Source organism: Apteryx rowi, unplaced genomic scaffold (assembly GCF_003343035.1).
Source record: "Apteryx rowi isolate R43461 unplaced genomic scaffold, aptRow1 scaffold_321, whole genome shotgun sequence".
NCBI lineage: Eukaryota > Metazoa > Chordata > Aves > Apterygiformes > Apterygidae > Apteryx > Apteryx rowi.
The window spans coordinates 352,254-368,519 of NW_020449653.1; the positions used below are offsets into that span (position 1 = coordinate 352,254).

The window sequence follows — 16,266 nt, forward strand, 5'->3', positions numbered from 1 at the left end:
TGTGCGTGAGTGTGTGTGTGTGTGTGCGCGCGCGTGTGTGTATGCGTATTCATGCTTTGCTTTTCTGAACCTCTACTGCCTTGTATGCCACTGGAATAAATCTTCCTCACTCTAAACAGCATCCTGTGTACTGGATATTCCTGATGGATAGTTAAAAGAGCTCGCTCGTACAACTGCCTCACTCACATATTACTACGGAAGATTTCATTGAGAAATGCTTGTGTTTACTGCAAGAATGGGTAGATAGTTACAAACCAGCCCCTTTCGTCACAAAAGGCAACCTGTGGATACTGAAGAATGGAAACTGTGGATGATAGCTTACTTGGGAATGGTACCAATATTTCTGCTTTCCTGTGTGATATCATCTTGGAAAATGACACTTTTTTCTGTGTGGATGATCCACCATATCCTTCTAAAGGTATGTATAGAAAATGGATTTTTCAGACAGCATTAGTTCTCACTGAAAGTAGAGATAGTATAGAGAAAAACAGCTACACGAGGCTTTTTCTGTGAGGGAGTGCAAAATCATCTATTTGCTGATAAGTTAGGATGAGAAACAGGCAGGCAAGATTTTAGTATGTGCTGACTTTCCCAGTTAAAAAATCCAGCTAGAACAAATTTCAGTTAGAATGGAAAAGTAACAGTAGCAGTACTGGGCACAAAAGGCAAACAGCTCTACCAAGGGCTGAAAGAAACCTATTTTTTACTCTTCAAACAATTCAATAATGGCAGAGTTATCTGATCTGATACCATGTACAAAAGTGATTAAATATGAAATTATAACACTCTGAAGCTGAAAAAAATCATCCATGTATTAAAATACTTTTGATTGCCACCTCGTTTCTCACTTTTGTGTAAAGGAGGAATTTCCATTGTGAGTGAGTGGTGCACGCTAAGCAGTTTGAGCAGAATGTGCTTTTAAGAAGTTGTATGTGGTTCTCCAAATGTCCACTGTGCTGCATGTATTGTATTTTAATGTTATGCAATTCAGGTAGACCGGAATAAGTTTAAGAATTTCAGAATTTCCACTGATTTTACATTGGTGTAAAGCCTCAGTAAAAGCTTTACCTTGTGATTAAGGATGAAACACATAACAAACGTGTGCTTCCTAACTGATTTGTCATTGTGACAATTTTCAGATTTCCATCAGACCATTCGGATTCTGCTGTATACTCTGATCTTTCTGCTCAGTGTTTTGGGGAACATTCTTGTGATTACGGTGCTGATAAGAAACAAACGAATGAGAACAGTCACAAATACATTTCTGCTCTCACTAGCTGTCAGTGACCTAATGCTCTGCATTTTCTGCATGCCCTTCACCCTCATCCCCAACCTGCTGAAAGATTTCATTTTTGGTAGTGCTGTTTGTAAAACTGCCACTTACTTCATGGGTAAGTATTGGAAGTTTATACTTATTTTGAATGAGATATGTGAGAAGCTCCTTAAAGACCAGTAAAAAGCTGACTGTTTCTCTCTGCCATTRAACAATTATCAGTATCACTACGAAACAGCTCTGTGGTGCGAATCTTCATGGTGCTGGTCTCCTTAGTCTGATCCAGCAAAACCCAGAGGCACCCACTTAATTTGAAATACATACAGAAGTGCTTTTTAAGTGGTAAGTATTTTGCAGGATCAAGCTTTAATCAGGAACATGGCACCTACTCCTGCTTACCCAACACTGACAGAATTATTAACAGTTTTCAGGTCTCCCRGCAAAAATAGTAGCGTTGTGCAGTCCTCACTAAAGGCAGATTTTGCACACAGCTTTCTGGTACCAGAACACAGAGAAACATGGAGAGAAACAGAGAAAAAAAATAGCCCAAAGTAGATCTTACTTGCAGAGCTGGCAGGTAGAGCAAGCACTACTTAAAAGTCAGGTGTGATGAGAAGTCACCAGGAGACCATAAAGGCCAGAACCCTCAGATGGAGGTTTTACAGACTGCCTTTAAGAAACACTGCTTATATATATATGCCTTACTCTACCCCCTTCGGTTGTCGAGGTASAGCCAGGAATTTCAAACTGCCTGGATTAGGAGAGTCTGGGTAAGTGATTTTGTCTCGCTTTCAATACTTCTTTTGTGTTTGTTTCTTAAAAAAAAAAAAAGAAAGAAAGAAAAAGAGAACACTACGTAAAGTTTTTGCTGACTTAGAATTACCCTGGGTTAATTACAGAAACCTAAGTTCTCTTTTCAACCTGTGCCCTTGAAAACTTCGATGTAATGTGAAAGTACACATCTAAAGTGTGGGAATGGGAAATCAACATCTTTCTGTAGATAAAACCAATAAAACTAAAGGCCACGTTTAAACAAATTATAATGAATTGCTGCCATGAATGCCATAAAAAATTACTGAAGCCCTGTCATCTTTCTCGTATTTCACTTTGTGTAAATTGCTTTATAAAAAGTCCAATGAACTATTTTCAAATATTAAGTTTTTAACTATGAAGTTGTTTTATTTTAAGAATCGGAATGTGAATATTTCCCATTAGCATTTCAGGTTAACAGAGCCTTCTGTTGATAAAAAGACAGTGACATCTGTTATGTCACCTATGATCTTAATCTTTCATTTTAAGATGTAGATAGACTTTAAATTACAGATGATTTCTGTAAAGCAAACTGTAAAGTTAAGATAACGGCATTTTATATTTTGACACACATTAGAACATGCACAAAGATCATGAAATGAAGTTGAAAAAAAAAAGAAGGCTCATTCAATGAAAGAAGATTTGTGACAAAGTCAAGAAGAAGAAATATTTCTAATCTTACAGTGATAACGTGGGGCACCTCAGTGGCAAAAATGCAGACCATTGCCTTCCACTTCCACTGATTCATTGATTCCACTGATTTCAAATGCTTGTTTGTATTACAGTGCAATTACTCTCATATATAAACCACAGTAGCAAAGAGAAGAATTAGGAACAAAAGTGTCCTCTTTCCCTGTTATTGAAATTTCCTGGTTTGACGGAATGAATCTTTTCTCTTGGACTCCCGGAGTTAAAGCACAGAGCAGGAATATTGGTATGGAGATTTAGATCTCTTGCCGATGCACTGTTCAGTGACTTAATCAGTATGGTATTTATAAATAATTTAGCTTATAAACACTTTGCTATACTTTCATTTTTTCTAAATGTGCACAGAAAGTTAGCAAGAGTAGTTGAATATAACAGGAACCATTCAAAACAAGAGAATAACCTATTACTTTACTTTATCTATATAGGTGTTTCCGTAAGCGTATCCACATTCAACCTGGTTGCCATATCTTTGGAGAGATACAGTGCCATTTGCAAACCTTTGCAGTCCAGGGTCTGGCAGACAAAATCTCATGCCTTGAAAGTGATTGCGGCTACCTGGTGTGTTTCCTTCACTATCATGTCACCATACCCAATCTACAGCAAACTGGTACCTTTTACCAAGTATAACAACAGCACAGCAAATATGTGTCGGCTCCTTTGGCCAAGCGATGTCATTCAGCAATCTTGGTAAGATGTAACTGACTGTTAGCAAATGCATAATTATCTAGTGGAAAATAGGATTTTGTGGTAGCATTAAGCTTACTGAAAATCAAGCATTAACCTTTAGCAAATGTTCACACTTCTATCATGCTTATTTAGAAAGTGAAAAAAATCTGATTTTTAAGCTGCTTACATTTTGACACTTGTATCACTTTTGCCTCATATGCAGGAATGATACCTAACCTGGCAGTGGTTCTCAGACTGTGGCCTGCTAAGCCCTTACTGTCACTGTAAAGAAAGCATCTATCGCTTTTCAAGTAGGAAGATTTCCTGCTTTCACTCATTCTTATGTAAATTTCATGTTTTCAGAAAAATCCTCGATTAATCTTAGAAAAACATGGATGCACACAAGCACCCTTCTGGTGCTTTGCCTGTTAAATGTTTGCCTGAAGGTCCTCTGAAGGAGAGGAGTATGGAAACATGGAGAGATTGCAAATGCCCCTGAGAACAGAATGAATTTGGCCATTTAGGACAATTAGAGAACAGGGGCAGTGAGTATCAAGGGGAGAGGCAGCGCTCAAAGTCCTACACAGCCAAGCAGAGTAAGAAAATAGTAGCATTATCAAGTAGCAGCACTATTTAGGTGTTGTGTCCTTGCATAACAGCCAAACACTTTAACTGATGCTGAGGAGATGTGAGAGGTTCTTTTGCCCAGTGAAGGTTAACTGGAACTGGGAACAGAATTAAAGTATGTGCTACTTTGGTATGGTATATCTACAGGCACAGAAAATTCGTATTAATGTTTTCAGGAGTCTCAGGTATTTGCCAGCATGAGCACAGATRAGGAGGAAGGCTGCAAGGCAAAATTCTCTTCTCTGCTGTATCGTTGTAGACCTTGAGGCACTTTAGTGAGTCTGCACCAAAGTCCCAGCAAGCAGAAGAGATGTAGGCTCTTGAATATATTTAAACAAAATGATTTCCCCAACTTTGAATCCCATTAGTGAAGCTGCTTATGATCACTCACATGGGAGAGCAGCAGGTACCGATGTGCAACCGAGGAACAGGCACTCCCTCTAAAGAAGGGGTTTTCCACCCCAAGAACCTCCCCAGGGACCTGTGTGGCCCCAGGGGTGCCAGCTGCTCCGTCCCTCTCTGTGTGCCATAACCCTTGGCAAGGACGTGCGCAATCCCAATCACCGTGAAGCAGTAACCGCCAGCACCAGCAGCTCATCTGAGGATGATGAGCTGCTCATTTGGTTTCTGTTGGGCAATTTTACGTGATTCAAAGCAACACTGCAACAGCCGTCAACAGGGGAACAGGAGGGAAGCTTCTAATTTCTAGAGCTGTCCAAAACATCCTTCATCTTACCATGAAAAAATTTCATCAGAACCTTTAACTAACCCTTCCCCAAATGCTAATATAAAGAACAAGGAGCTTTTCTGGTTTTGTGCTATTCCCTAGTCACGGACTCTCCTGCGATTCTTTAGGTACACTTTCCTGCTACTCATCCTCTTCCTTATACCTGGGATTATAATGATGGTTGCATATGGCCTGATTTCTCTGGAACTCTACAGAGGAATAAAATTTGATGTCAGCCAGAGAAAATCTGCACAAGGTAACAGTACTTTTGGGTTATTTTTTTAAGTTAGAGTTGAAGATACGAACAATAGTCCTGAGGCTACAGTGAGCTATAAACAGTAGAACTTTTTATTTGCAAAAATGGTCATGAACAGTTATAAAAACCTGTCAGATGCATTTTCTTGATCAAAGTGATTCCATTATTCTCTAATGAATAATTCTTCACTTATAGCTTGTTTGAGAAGAGCTCAGACAGGATAAATTTAATTTGTGATTTAATTTTTTATTCTGATTTGTTTGTTATAGAAATATCCAGATTTTTTTTCTAGCTGATGGATTAGGATCATTTTTGTGGATAAACAGGATAAAATTGTCAATTTAAGATAGAAACATACAGTTTTGACAACTATCTTCAGTGAATACTTGAGCAAACAGTGCTCATACTTCTTTTGCACCAATTTGTAGAGTTAAGACACAAGAACATTGGGAGATAGCAGGCCCAAAGCAGCTGATACATGACCGAGACAGAATAAGGACAATCCTTTCTTTGCAGCAGCTGTTTAGCCACGAAGGAAGCTATTTATCTCAGAACTTAGACTCCATTCTGTTGTTGGTATTTKGAACCACTGTTCAGAAATATTTTGCCAATTATTTAAGTACTAATTTATACATACAGAAAGAAAAACAAGTACCAGCAGCACCAAATATGAGGATGGAGATGGATGCTACTTGCACAAAGCCAAAAGAAAAAGAAAAATGCCTTTGCAACAGCTCTCTGCTACTAGCAGTAGCAAAATAGACCGGGCAAGAAGCAGCAGCTCTTCTGCCAACCTGACAGCCAAGAAACTCGTCATCCGCATGCTGGTGGTGATAGTGATTCTGTTTTTCCTCTGCTGGACGCCCATCTTCAGTGTGAACGCCTGGCGCGCGTTTGACACCACCTCAGCAGACCAGCGTCTCTCAGGAGCTCCCATCTCCTTTATTCACTTGTTGTCCTACACTTCTGCCTGCGTGAATCCCATCATATACTGCTTTATGAACAAGCGTTTCCGCATGGGTTTTCTAGCCACTTTCACCTGCTGCGCGAAGCAAAAGCCCCCTGCAATGAAAGGGGAGGCTGGTGAGGAAGAGGAGGGGAAGACAACGGGGGCCTCTCTCTCCAAATGCTCCTACACACATGTGAACGTATCTGCACCCCCCTGAGCTGCTCCAGAGAGAAGAGGCTACAAGTGGCCTACAGAAATTCAGATATTTATCATCTGGTCTTGGGAAGTGACTGTGGCATGCGCTGAACACCATTTAGTTCTGAAGAAATAAAATGCTTCAGCTGACAGTAAATGCAGAGAGAATTTCATGGGAAATGGATGCTATCATTGTCTGAGCTTTATATTACCTTCCCTTCAAAAGTACAAAGGAGGAAAGGGCTCTTCGGAGACAAGGGACTTTGTAAAAAGCCCTAGAAGATGGTGTATTTGTTATAAACTGTCCTGGAAATAAAAAAAATGCATCCTTTCCATCAACAGTTTAGCTCAGTTTTTAGCTGCAGTTCCGAGTATCTTATTAAATTTCCCACAATGCTAGTAGATTCTCCTCAAATATGCATACAAACCTGTGTTTTACTGTCTGCACTTCAATGTCTGTGTTATAATTAAAATCTTTCAGTTACTTTCACAGTATTTTTTCAAATTATTTTCTCTGAGGTAATACATGTTGAGAACATTTTGCTGTCATAGTCAATTAAGAGAAGAATTTTGGGGTGGAGAGAAAGGGCTCGTCCATGGGAAAATAACACTTTCAAGTAAAATAGTTCCTTTTAATAAAATGAAAAAGACATTGTGACTTTAAGCATAGATGGAATGCACTCTTCATCCAGATGAGAACCTATGATAAACTAATATAAATTTGTGTATTTTTGGTGTAAATAAAAACCACAGAATGAGCACAAAGAAGTGGTAAGCAAGTGGCAGGTTCTGCGGCAAACCCAAAGGCTTCAGTGGAAACTGCCACACAGGGGAACATAGGTATAAATGCTCGGGAAACGTGCAGAGAGGTGCATTCACAAAAGAACGATGCCCACAGTAGTAATGCATTTCACAAACATATTCACAGGCACTCCTACTGTGGTATTGCACACATGAAAATAGAAACAGTTAGATGCAGAAAAGCAGAAACAGTACACATAAAAGCAAAGATTGAAAGATCMGGCATTTTGTCAGGTAGTGTGTGGCTTTACTAAACTTTGGAACGACTATTTTCTCCAAATATACATATTTGTAAACAGAAAACATGGAAAAAAAAAGAATGATGTGATTATTGGTGTTTTGTTGAGCAAGGAATTCAGCCTCTCTGCTGAGCAGTGCTTGGGTGAGTGTGGATGTTCAGATAATGCACTTTGCTCTGTGGAGCTAGACAGTAGAAGTTATCTAAATTATATTGTATTTTGTTTTGTGAAAATATCCTGTTGGAGATGCTTCTATCTTCTGAGTCGATATCATTTTAAAAACTTGGTATTAGACAGAGATTAAATTTGAGCAGAGTGGAATGTAGATGTGGATATTAAAAATAACCACTCTCAAGGTTTTTAATCGGAGATTGTGCTCTCTTTCCAGAATGACTTTAAATTGGAAATATAGTTTGGGTTCCAAGTGCCTGGATTCGTGTTCTGCGCTCAGCTGGTGCCCCAAGTGGTTCACCTGCACAGCTCTAGCACAGAGCTGTAGCTGTTGATTTTTTGTATCCAACTTGTCCACAGACAGGAAATTAAAAAAAAAAAATTATAGACACTATTCATGCACAGTCCATAAAACCAATGTTTTGCCTGCCATGTTAATAAAGTAGCACTCTTTCTGGAACTGGGCTGAGACTGTTGACATTGATCTGATCTTTTGCAAATTCTCACGGAAGTAAATCATGGGATTTAATTCATAGCAATGAAATGAAAATTTTACTTCAGTTAAAGATGCAGGATGAGACCCTCTACAAACCTGTCCTGCCTGTTGAAACTGAAGGAACAAAACTAGCCGCTTTTGGATTTATGCGGTGAGAACACAGAAGAAAATATTTGTGAAGTATTTTATACCATCTGAAAGTCTGACTTCATTATAGGGCRTAATTTAAAAATTGTTCATGCAAAGAAACCACATTTTAACAATACAGTGGATGTGAATATTAGTATGTGCTGTATAGAGAGGAAACCTACTTTAGGGTTTGATATTCATTCTAAAATGCGAATTCCTTTTTGTAGATGTAGATTTTCCAGTACTTTCGGCGTCGGCGCGACTGTTGGTGCGCCATTCCCCTGCAGCCCTGAGGATGGCGGGTTCGCGAGAAAGGCAAAAGCTGTTTCTGACAATGCCTCAATCAGCTCACAGGTCCCCCGTGGCCTGCAAAACGCGCGGCTGCAGCAAGCCGGGAGAGTCTCTGCTTGAGCCCCACTTGCAGCAATCGCGGAAACCTGCTGGTGGTGATGGAGCGAGGGCAGCGCAGCAGCAGGTCCTGCCGGAGCAGGGGCAGCAGCCCGGGAACCTGGAGCTTAGAAACAGGCTGGGAAGGGCACGTTCCCACTCGGGCAAGGCTGGTTCTGGGCACCTGTCGTTCTTCCCCTCTGTTTYCCCCTACGCACCTTTTCTTTTCTTTTTTCTTTTTTTAACCAAAACGTCAGTTCTTTACCCTAACTCCAGAAGTCATTAGACTTAAGCTGGATTCTGTCAAGGGGTAAAATTAAGGTTTTAAAATGCAATATTGCAACCCAGGGGAGCTATCTTCTTCTGCCCAGTCTCCTCACCCAGGAAACTGAAACCTTTGAGCAACCTGGGTGCATCTGAATGCAATTTCCCTGATCCGTGCATTCCCAATATCATTCCTGGCACTGACTGTTGTTCTTTCTTTGCTAACGTGTGTTGAAATCCTCCCAACACCTTCCACCACCTACTGCTATTAGTGGAAATACGTGTTCAAATATAAATGTGAACAGAATAAACTGATATCAAAATCAAAGAAACCATTAAGTCTCTCTAATAAGTCTTCTTATTCAAGCATCATTTGGTTATGGGGTTGGAGGGAGAAATCCTATCCTAAAAATCTACTTTTACAATTAGTAGGAAAGGTACCTGAAGGCAAACTGTTCCCCAGATGCAGAAAAAAATGCAAAGAAAGAGATTCAAACAATAAATTTTGGGTGCAGAGTGCCGGCAAGTCTCTTCTGCCCCTCTCTCCCCCACCTCCCAGGCTGTTTTCCCCCTTTGCCTGTTCCCTCTTATCTCTATTTCGCCTGCCTGTCACAATCTTCTTTCTTCTATACCCTTCCCGGTCTCTGGGTTCCTTTCCACCGCTAACGACGGCTACATTTTTCTCTCTGACAGGTTTATTTTCCTCCCCAGACTTATCTTCCCAGAAGGCGCTCTCGGCTGCCACGCCGCCCTTCTTCCTTCCTTCCTTCCTTCCTTCGCCCCGTCGTCGCGGGCTGCCGGCACGCGTTCCCGGGCGCCGCCGCACGCGCAGCTGCCGAGGCCCCGCGGTGCTTCGCAAGCGCCTCGCGCCGCGCCGGCTCCCTGCGGGCTCCGGCAAGCGGCGGGCACGCTCTCCTGAAGCAGTACCGCAATGAGAAATAACCTCCAAATCCTCCGTGGCTGCTTCTGTCAGTGTAACTTGCAATCTCTATTACGAGGACGTGCTTGAAGACCGGGGCCGGCAAGGCGGCGGCAGCTCCGTCCCCGCCTGCGCTGCGCTCCGAGCCGGGCGGCGCGGCCCCGCTCCGCGGCGCGGCCCGCCGTGCGGCTGCTGCGGCTGGGAGCAGCTAACCAGCGCCAGCCAGACTCCTAACCTGCTGCTTTCTGCTGCGACAGTACGGCAATATCGCGCACGCGGCGCGGCCAACGCGTGGCRAAGGCCGTGCTGAAGACGGTTGCCTTTTGTGGGACCTCGCAGTTAGGGGCTGCCGGGGAAACCGAGGCGAACCCCCGTGCAACACGGGGTCTCACACGCCTAGCGCTTTGGAAGCTAATCGACGGTCAGATATTCACTGACTGCGATCAAGCTGTCTTCTAACGTCGGCGCTGCCGTGGTGAATGCCGTCCTGAACGCTCTTCCTCCTCCTGAAGCAGGAATGGGGCAGTACCATGTAGGTCCCGAGAGAGCGTTAACAGCTACTCACCTGCTTTATTTTTGGGGTATCCATTTTTCCATAGTTGAGACTTCTTTATACAAACCAAGATATTCAAACCGCGAGTGTCTTCAGATTTAAGGACCATACGTACTCCCCTCTATTCCTCAGGACACTGGTAAACATGCCTCTTTTTTTCAGGCTAAATTGAATGGTGCCGAGCTAAACCTGGGCCTCCCCAACAGCAAAAGATGCCAATTCTTTAGAGGAGAGTAAAGGATGGTAAAACGTAATAGCTTTGAGTAAGCACTATGTGAAAGGGGAGGCTGTAATCTTCTTACTACAGCATAGTAAAAAAGAAAGGGTCACCAAATTATCTAACTCTCCCTTTTAAAACATGACCCTGACCAATCAAATCACATTTGGCTCAGGTGTGCATGTAGGGCAGCAATTTGCTCACCCTCTGACTGTAGCTTTCCTATTCATTTTTCTATATGCATTATTCATTTCTGTTAAACAGCTCCAGCTTTTTATGCATGGTCCATCCCTGGCTCTCCTCTCATCAGCAACCTCCACACCACAGTGACGTGCGCCTTAAAGATGCCAGAATTTCTGTCTAAGTGGTTTATAAAAAGACCTATTTCCAGCATTACCTTTTTGTTCTTTTTCTCCTGCAATGCTTGTTAGGCTGCCTCCTTTTCCTACCAAAGAAGAAAAATGCAAAAGAAATGTTCTTGAACTGTAAAGCTCCTCTGCTGCTTGCCTAATGGCAAAGCGTCTGTGCTAGGAGTTATTTACCTGGGTCTCTCAAGATCAATTATGGAATGAAGAGTTTCCTCTAGCTTCAGCTCCCAGTTGTGTCCAAAAAGCACTATTTCTGAGCTAGTGAGACATCACAGCTGTCCACTCTGTACYGTGAGACAAGAGCAAAACATCTTCATTGCAGGTAGCAAACATCAAGTAGGAGTCATCTCATATGGGGTAAACACTTTAATTGATTTCCTGCTATTTTGGTAGTTATTAAAAAATAAAAAAAATCTGATAGAATGAATAAATGCAATTTATGTGAAGTTTGATTTAAAGCAGTGGACAAACCACTGCATAGCTCCTGTGAATATCATAAAAGCATAGGCGTTACAAAACAAGCACAAAAACCACAGGAAAGATGAGGGGCTGTTCATGCTGTTTAGCTCTCTTTCAGAGCCAATATTAATAAAGACAGTGGCTCTGAGGTCTTTATGGTGAGAATATTTGACACCTCGTAAGAGGCCTAGTTAATGACCAAGTGAAGAATGACACATAGAGCTGAAGCCCCGGGGGAAAGACACTAAACAGGCACCAGCCCTAGAGAGAACTGCTCAGCCACCTGGGAGTGCTATGGTTACTCTTAGAAAGCTGCTATCGGACTTTTAGCAGCCTCCATTTTCAGGATTTTGCAGCCTAACTGAAGGGACACATGGAGGAACCAGCCCTGCTTCCCTGGCTCCAAAGCTGGTCGCCTGACCTGCTGTTTCCTGAATCCTGCACTCACAGAGTTGCTATTACTGGCTTGCCAGTGCTATAGAATATAAGTATGGTAAGGTCATCCTCAACCAACAGGTCTGGAGCGTGCTCTTTCCTGTAGCTTCCTGAAGGACGCTCCTCGTGCAGTCCACATGCAAGTAGGAAACATCGGTGCCGTAACCACAGCATTAAACCAAGCCAGTGCATCGGATTGGGGGCAGCAGCACCAACCCCACAGCCCTTCCAGCTGTTGGATGTGCTACATCCAGCTCATTTAACCCACCTCTACTCATCTGCCGAGGCAGGACAGAGTTCACGGCAGGATGAGGAAGCTGCACTCTCTCGCAGACAAAGAGCTCTTTATTTGCAAGCCAGCTGTGGCCAGTGCTGGAACTGCTTTACAATAAAATCTGTAGCAGCTAAGGGGAAATTTTCAGGCATAAAAAAAGAATTTCACAGTAGATTTTTAGCAAGGAGGAAGCTCAGCTAATTTCAAAGTCCTAGCTTCACTGGGACTGCAGATCTAGGAAAAGGATCCAGAAAACATATCTCCGTGCCCTTGTGTTTATTAAATAAGAAACCTGTTTAAATAGTGTCAACTGGCTGAAACAAAACAATACAATCCAGGAGAGACTGTCAGACATAGCTATGCATTCCCTGGTACTTTTCAAGAATTTTTTTCTTTATTTATTTCTTTGCTTTTTTTCAAATAGAAAAAAAACACCTAGTGGAAATTCAAAGAACCTTTACTGAAATAAAGGATTTTTCAAGACATCAGATGTTTACCAACATCCCACATAACTCTTCTGCTGCACTAAATTGTCAAATATATGGTAAGAGCTGGATAGGCTTTCATTACTAGACATCGAAGCCAAGATTGACAAGCTTCTACATACAGAGGCTTCATGGAAGAAAGAAAAGAAAACTATAGATTTCCAGCTTTGTCCAATATTGCCTTGTAAGGTGTGTAAGGGATTAATGAGACCAGTAAAAGAAGTGAGTATTTAGAAAGAACATGCATGAAGGCAAAGCTGAATTTGATGCACTTTTAACTAGAAAAGTGGCGCTACAGAATGCAAAAATAGGGCTAGGAGATATATAGACAGGTGCAGAGAAGGCTTTGGGCTGGCAAGACTGCCTGGACAGCAAGAGGAAAGGCAGCTGTATGTTGGGTGCAAAGGAGGTATGCAGAGGGCAGGCAAAAAGTCCCTCAGGCAGCAAGAGGGAAGGAAACTCAGACTTTGTTTCTGGTAGGAAAGCACACTTGTTTTCAGCAAGGTTGCAAGGGGACCCCACTGCTCCTCAGCCACCCAGCTCCCAGGGGAGTCCCCTACGCTCCTGCCTCTTCCCGCTGCCCAGCCTGCAACCTGAGGAAGGGAAGGGGCCTCTATCACCCGCTTTCTGCAGTTCTCCAAGTTATTTTGCTTCCCTCTGGCAAGCGGTCAGATTGGCTTTGCTCCAGCCCACTCCCTACCCACCAGTTCCTATTTGTTGGCTCTCACAGGAGGCCAAGTCAGCGTCCAGTTGCTCAGTTTTCTTCAGGAGTTTTTGTTATACGGAAAAATTAGCAGGTTAAAACCTCTGAGAGCCAGACATCTCTGAACTGAGGAGCTTAAACTACATTGTCACACTATTGTTAGGCTCTAATCTAGCTGATGGGTTAAGGGAATATAACATCATGTCTCTCTGCGCCCAAAACCTGAAACCCAAAGCCTCCTGCACGCTGCAAATCCACAGTACGTTTTGGGAGCTGCACCTCCGTGTCTCGGCCGCGGCCAATGGACACCACATCCCTCCTGCCTCCAGCGGACTAGGGAGCAGGCAGGGACCCCCGCTTGCATTAGGCAGAGCTGGACGACACACATCGGCTGCAGAAACCATAAAGAGCAGTTGCTGTTGAATATGTAAAGGAACATAAGACTAAGGGATTATTTTAAAACCCCCCTGTGGTGCTGACATTTAATGGTCATTGGAAGAGGCTACTGTTCACTAGTACCCTGCAAATGAGCTTGAAAAGAAGGAGACCTTCTGCTAGAGGAAAACAGAGCGGGGAAAAGCAGAGTACTTTATTCCCTCTCCTGCCCCATCTCCAGCTCGCTTCCAGCAAACTTCCCCCCGGTGCTCTCGCAGCCTCATTTGGACAACTGGCAAGAGCAGTCTGTTATACGTCTCGTTGCTACCAGTTGGCTTCACTAGATAATTATTTCCAAAACTGCATGCTTGCTTAGACTACAGTGCCTTGTAAATTCAATTCTTTTGCTAACTCTACCAAGAGCAGCATGTTTTTAAATTAATATAAACTTACCAAAATGTAATTTTGGAACTGATTCATATTGCGCCTGTGCTTACTCCCAATTTAGTTTGAATAATTTTGTCTAATCTACTACTACACAAAACAAACTGAAGAACATTGATATTATTTCCATATGCCTGTGGACTCAAAGTAGCCATCTGTGCAGCTTCAGACTTTGCTTTGGAGCCAAGAATAGTTATTTACTCACATTTGTCCTTGGTCCTGTCCAGAGGAACCTATTTGTGTAAGAGCTCTGTGAGTACTTTCCTGCACCTGTGAGACTCTCTCCACCTGTGTGATCAGTTATCTCAGAAAGCAGTCAGACAGGCTTTTGAAAAAGGGACCAGACTTGTAAATGATACATTTCTTCACCTGCTCGCTTAGAAACACCTGCTTCTTAATAATACAATTAAATAACTTTACTTCTACTTTTTGCTTTATACCGCAAAATTTCAAAGCAGGCTCAAGGTGCCTTTGCTTCACTTCATAGCTTTAGTATGAACCTTTCTCTTTCGTCTGCTATAAGAAATCTCTAATTCTAGCAATTCTCCTTTTCCACATGGAGCACGTCAGATCTAACGCCCTCACACACAATTCACTAGCAAAGCTATATTCAGCAATTTTGTCTGAAATTTTTCAGAAAATTAATTGCTCCTGACACATTTTGGTTAGCCTCAAACTCCAGTCCAGTTTTACTATTATTTCAGGATTTCCATGTAATCTCTGGCAAGTTGCCTTTCTAAAATGTCTGGAACATTTTGCACAACTCTGCTTCTTGCTTTAGGGCCCTTCGGCTCTTTCCATGGTGTGAAGTGAGAGGTGACAACTAATCTACATCTTAGAGTGGCCTACCACTGCATTAAAAATAAGGGAAGACACGCACCTATTTTCTGCATCTCACCTATTGCAATACATTTTAAGCATTACGCACTTATATGTAGTGTGAAGGGAGGCAGAGGTTTGAACAGCAGGGCAAGCCTGAGTTAAAATTTTTGGCACCTGGTGAAGTGGGAGAGGCATTTTCAGGGCCCTGAAAGCAGCTTGTGTCTTTACTGAAGCAAGAGGAAATTAGTTTAAAATGCTGACATTTAACTGTCTCTTTTAGCAGAGGGGAGTAGATGAGATGGTTTACACCTGCAACAGAAATCTTCAGAAAGGGATAAAACTTGCAAGAAATGTTCCACATAAAAGTGCTGCATACCTGAGGTGCTGCTGATTGCTTGGAAAGCTTGTATGCTTCGTCATCAATAGCTAATTCTAATTTCAAATCCAGTCTGGAATCAGTCCCATCTAATCCTGTTCGTTCCCAAATAGCAGCCCCTGCAAACAATTTTGGGCTTACGTTTGCAGATTCTGCTGTCACCAGTGAGGTTTTGCCTGGGTAAGGATGGCAGAATAAAGCACAACCAATCATTTCTCCAAGTATCTGAGAGAAGAGCTTGTCCATTAATTTTCAAGTGTTTGTCCCACTGGCCTTAAATGCAGGTGCTCAGCTGTGTCTGGGGGGACATTTTGTTCTGCCCCACTTAGCCCTTTGCAAAGGGCCACAGGAGCTGGGGCTCAGGAGGCCACAGGAGCTGCAGTCAGTCTGCTCAGCCAAAGTGCACGGTTCCTTTATTTTCCTCTGGGTTATTTACAGTAGATAGAACAGATTTACTGTTGCAGTAAGGTGGTGGTGGGGTGGTTGTATTATTTACAAGAAAACAATTCTTCCTTTGTTTCATATTTAAATTTTTAGCTCTTCCTCCAAGCTGACAATCCTGAACCTTTCCATTCAAAAGTTCAGCTGCACACCAGGCCATCTCATTTAGGTGGCTTAGCAAGTAGCAAACCAGCACATTACTGACATATTCCTGACCAAACAACAGCCAGTAAGACTTTTCTGGCCAGCAGCTTAAGTCTACTAACCCACAGCTTCCCTTATACACAAATCCATTCCTATCCATTGCATTTCTGTGGTTTGCTGTGCCCGGATCCTTATCAAGGACCCCAAAGTGCTGGAGGTGATGGTTCCTTAGCATCCTCAGTCACCATGACTTGGCTTTCCTTTTGTGCGCACCAGGTCATTCATGTTTCTGCATCTCAGGATATAAGCCACTGCTTGAAGAACTTTACAATCCAACTTCAACTGGGAAGTTAGATGAGGTGAGAGATAGTCAGGAGTTTTGCTGTTAAACTGCTGAATGTAAACTTTTTGATGGAGATGAACCAATCACAGTGAGCCTTTTCTGCAGGGAGAGAAAACTTCTCTAGTCCAAGACAGAATTTCTGACTTAAGAGGAGAGAGAATCAAGTTTAAGTTCTTGTTCCTGCTTCAAGAGGACTTAAGCCATGGCCTC

At 42.6% G+C, this 16,266-nt stretch overlaps 1 protein-coding gene across 1 annotated transcript; it reads left to right on the plus strand.

Annotated features, from left to right (window-relative positions):
* The first annotated feature begins 297 nt into the window (after positions 1-297).
* On the plus strand, positions 298-6,233 carry CCKAR (cholecystokinin A receptor). Its single transcript, XM_026071119.1, has 5 exons — positions 298-418; positions 1,140-1,391; positions 3,217-3,478; positions 4,940-5,067; positions 5,707-6,233. The coding sequence occupies exons 1-5, from the start codon at positions 298-300 to the stop codon at positions 6,231-6,233; spliced, it is 1,290 nt and encodes a 429-aa protein (XP_025926904.1).
* The last annotated feature ends 10,033 nt before the right edge of the window (positions 6,234-16,266 follow it).

Excerpts from the sequence above, each read along its gene's own strand:
- CCKAR (XM_026071119.1), top strand. The coding sequence starts at position 298 with ATGGAAACTGTGGATGATAGCTTACTTGGGAATGGTACCAATATTTCT. Across the intron at positions 419-1,139 it reads TCCACCATATCCTTCTAAAG|ATTTCCATCAGACCATTCGG; the intron begins GTATGTATAGAA and ends GACAATTTTCAG. Across the intron at positions 5,068-5,706 it reads CCAGAGAAAATCTGCACAAG|AAAGAAAAACAAGTACCAGC; the intron begins GTAACAGTACTT and ends TTATACATACAG.